The 4288-nt window shown below is 37.2% G+C and overlaps 1 protein-coding gene across 1 annotated transcript; it reads left to right on the top strand.

Annotated features, from left to right (window-relative positions):
- The first annotated feature begins 2 nt into the window (after window positions 1–2).
- Window positions 3–3731, top strand: LOC101308555 (phosphatidylinositol N-acetylglucosaminyltransferase subunit A-like). The gene is made up of 9 exons (XM_004294956.1): window positions 3–229; window positions 329–588; window positions 952–1524; window positions 1875–2029; window positions 2564–2654; window positions 2774–2890; window positions 2991–3094; window positions 3203–3293; window positions 3381–3731. The coding sequence occupies exons 2-9, from the start codon at window positions 469–471 to the stop codon at window positions 3474–3476; spliced, it is 1347 nt and encodes a 448-aa protein (XP_004295004.1). The 5' UTR covers window positions 3–229; window positions 329–468; the 3' UTR covers window positions 3477–3731.
- Window positions 3732–4288: the final 557 nt, after the last annotated feature.

The raw sequence follows: 4288 nt of genomic DNA, 5'->3' as shown, positions 1-4288 counted from the left end.
CTCTCTCTCTCTCTCTCTCTCTCTCTCTCTCTCTCTCTCTCTCTCTCTCTCTGTGTTTTCACAACCCACTTCTGATCGAGCTCAAACTCTTTTCTTTACCGAACAAAAATGGCTTTCTGGGGTGAGTTAATTTACCTTTAAAATGTAAAATTGATTGGAGAAAATTCGATATGCGATATCTTAAATCACCCGAAGCCTCCGATCCGATCAATCCTCTCTGAAATTTCAGGTAAATCATAACTTATCTTTTCTCAAGATTCCAGTTTTGGTATCAAATTCAAGAGCTCAGATTGCTACATACTTCAAGTTCGATTCTTTTGCAGTGTAGATTGTTATATATCTCATTCGGTTTCGACCCATTTCGAGTTTTTGTTGATTCATAGCTCATAATCGAAAAAGCTAGTGCCTTTTGCTCATAAAGATAGGATTTTTATTGAACTGATCGCGGACCCAATTGAAAATACAGAAATGGGGGAGAGGAAAAGGCATAGAATTTTGATGGTTTCTGATTTTTTCTACCCCAACTTTGGTGGTGTGGAGAATCACATATACTATCTTTCACAATGCCTTCTCAAGCTTGGTCACAAGGTTAGACACCACACTCTCTTAAGCTTTCTGGGTTCTTTGTGTGCACACTTGTATCTTTAGTTGTTTAATGTGACTGAAAACAAAAGCTCAAAGTGAATTGAGGGTTTATTTGCTTTAATGATTTTCAACTAATCACATGAATGCTGAGGCTTTGTGTATGTGTTGATTGGGTTTTAGACAGCATGACATGGTTATCATTGGTTATGTCTTGAATGGTGGTGTTGTGACGCTGTGTTTTTACTAATGTTGGAACATCTCAGTTTCGAAGTCTTTTTGATAAACACATAATAGAGAATCTTTAGTTGCGTATTTCGTTTGTTTCTTAGTTTTTGAGTAGATGAACTATCGTGTTTGATTGCTTAGGTGGTGGTAATGACTCATGCATACCAGAATCGTTCTGGAGTGAGATATATGACTGGCGGCCTGAAAGTGTATTATGTACCATGGCGGCCGTTTCTTATGCAGAATACGTTTCCAACATTTTACGGCACTCTTCCAATTGTGAGGACTATCCTTATTCGAGAGAATATATCGTTGGTACATGGGCATCAAGCCTTCTCCACTCTCTGCCATGAGGCTTTGATGCACGCACGCACAATGGGTTATAAGGTTGTGTTTACAGATCATTCACTCTATGGTTTCGCTGATGCGGGAAGCATACACATGAACAAGGTCCTGCAGTTTACTTTAGCGGAAGTGAGTCAGGCCATTTGTGTTTCTCATACAAGCAAGGAGAACACTGTGCTACGGTCAGGTTTGCCACCAGAAAAGGTGTTTGTAATACCTAATGCTGTTGACACAGCTATGTTCAAGCCTGCACCAACACGACTGAGTCGTCATGAGATTGTTATTGTTGTTATAAGTAGGTTGGTTTACCGGAAAGGTGCAGATCTGCTTGTTGAAGTGATTCCAGAAGTATGCCGTTTATATCCCAATGTGAGTTATTTTAAGATTATAATTAATGAATTTCTCATATATGTATTCTATGAAATAAATTTTCATATCAACAAGGACATTCAGCGCATATGTCAATATTTCTCTAATGGCTTGAAATCGTAGTAATAGCATTACACCTAAAAGCTTTTTTGCACTTCAAGGCTTTACCACAGCTAAGTCTCTGTCTCTCTCTGTCTCTCTCTCTGTCTCTCTGTCTCTCTGTCTCTCTCTCTCTCTCTGTCTCTCTCTCTCTCTCTCTCTCTCTCTCTCTGCGTTGGAGCATGACATAATTGGAAGTAATTATAGGCATAGTTAATTAGCAATCATCTCATTCAGATATATCTGGTAAGGTTCGTTTCATTGTTGGAGGAGATGGACCTAAACGAGTGCGGTTGGAAGAGATGAGGGAAAAACATTCTCTACAAGATCGAGTCGAAATGCTAGGTGCTGTTCAACACTCTCAAGTACGATCTGTTCTTATTACTGGCCATATATTCTTAAACAGGTATCCATCAATTTCTTCTTTCGTTTTAACTGTTAGTTATTTGGAGAATAGGTGTTGTATTGTCGCAAAACTGGTTTATGTGAAAACTTTACATTTTTGGTCTCTGGTAGTTTATTTTAGCTTTACCTACCATTCATAGAGATATTGCAATAGTTAGAAATAGAGTGCCAGTTTTCTCTTAGGCTGAGCTGAATAGCAACACTTCTAAGAGAGCAACTACTATGAATAGAAATGGAACATGAGTAAATTAGTATTGTTTATGTAATAGGCCACTGAAGAGTTTAGTTTCAGTTGGTATTACACGTTACTTACTCAGACTTTATGGATACTTTATCTATTCCTTGTCGGTGTCAATTATAATTTTGCTCTTGTGAGCCAATCGTACCCAGCTACAAGCATCACACCTTCAGTTTTATATAGATTTGAATGAATTGTATCAACATAAACTTATCCTATGACATTCAAACCGCTTTGCCTTTTTAAGCCCCTTTTTGTTTTTCCTCTCCCTAATGCAATCTTTCACCCTTCTGGCAGTTCATTAACAGAAGCTTTTTGCATAGCCATCTTAGAGGCTGCTAGTTGTGGGTTATTAACAGTCAGCACACGAGTAGGAGGTGTCCCAGAGGTATAACTTTGAAATCTTTGATTGCATGTTTTCATCTTGAGTAAGTTACTTCTCTTAAGGTAAAATTATTGGAATCATTGCATCCATTTTGGCTTAGCTAACACCATTTCTGTACATAGGTTCTACCAGATGACATGGTTGTACTTGCAAAACCAGATCCTAGTGACATGGTTCAAGCAATAGAAAAGGCAATATCAATACTTCCCAACATTGACCCAGAAGAAATGCACAATCGTGTGAGTGTACTCTTTAAACTGTGGTGGTCAATTACTATTCGCATAGTGATTAAATGTGCTTATTTTTATTTATTTATTTCATTTATTTATCCTTATCTAGATGAAGGAACTTTACAATTGGCATGATGTCGCAAAACGAACAGAGATTGTTTATGATCGTGCTTTGAAATGCTCCAAGCAAAGTCTCTTAAAACGATTGTCACGGTGTGCATTCATTTTGATTTTGAGATTGCAGAAATATGTTATGGGATATTCAAGATTTGCTAATCACTTGATTTTTGGTTCATTTTTCTTCTTCTTAAATCGTCATAGATACCTCTCATGTGGAGCTTGGGCAGGAAAGCTTTTTTGCTTGGTTATGATCATTGATTTTATATTTTGGCATCTGTTGCAACGATGGCAGGTTGTTAAGCTTTTCCACTTGTCCTTAAAAGTTCCAGATTCATTTTTTTTACCTTATAGTAATCATCTTCCTTACATTGTACATCAGCCTGCAAAGGATATTGAAGAGGTGCCTGATTTTGTTTTATCCCATGATCAAGATGATGGCATTCCACTAGACAAGAAGAATCAAAACTTTCGATGACTGCAGTTTAAGTTCAAAGTGCCTCATGTTATGGGATTATGGATTGACCTTTTATTTTATTTTATTTTTTATAAGATAATCCAACTAGTGTCAAACCAGCAGCATTTGTTCCACCCTGAAAGTAAAGATCAAGATGGGGGTCAATGCTATGCTAGGAAGAGAAAAATTTTCTCTTATAGAACCTAGGAACCACTTAATATTGTACAAAGCTAGATCAATGGTAAATTATCCACATGATTTTTCGGTCATTGGCTTATCTATTTTCCAAGTGCACATCAGTAACTATTTTGACATTTTATAATGGTAGTCATTTTCACACTTCCAGAATGTAATTTAAGCTTGTTAAAGCAGAGGGGGTTGATTGATGACTCTTCTGAAAGTGAGATTGGTGAGGTAGTCATTTTTCATTTAGAATGACTCTTCTAAAAGCAAACTAACTACCTCACTGGTACATATTCATCTTCCTTCAGTTTCAGATGTCATTCTAAAATCACTTCTAGACTTGATACAGATTTGCAGATGCTTCTGAGACAAGGATGTTTACAGCCCTAGAAGCTTGACCAGCCATTTGGTTTGGTAATGCTGTATTGGGGTGAAAAGCCTCTCTCACTAACAATATGGGTTGATCAGATTAGTTCGAGTGGTTCTTCATCTATGCCTTGTCAAAGTATATATGCTGGGATGTTCTTCATCAGAAAGTTCGATAAATTTTTGTGAATGGTGATTCCATTTCTTTTTGGTTGTTTGAGTGAGCCTGTCCATTTCCCTAATTCTCTTAGTTATGAACTTCTGATAGATCTCTTAATGGAGTT

The sequence above is a fragment of the Fragaria vesca genome, linkage group LG3, assembly GCF_000184155.1.
Source record: "Fragaria vesca subsp. vesca linkage group LG3, FraVesHawaii_1.0, whole genome shotgun sequence".
NCBI classification, from domain to species: domain Eukaryota; kingdom Viridiplantae; phylum Streptophyta; class Magnoliopsida; order Rosales; family Rosaceae; genus Fragaria; species Fragaria vesca.
Note: the sequence above shows the minus strand (reverse complement) of the source record. Positions and strands in the feature narration are given on the sequence as shown.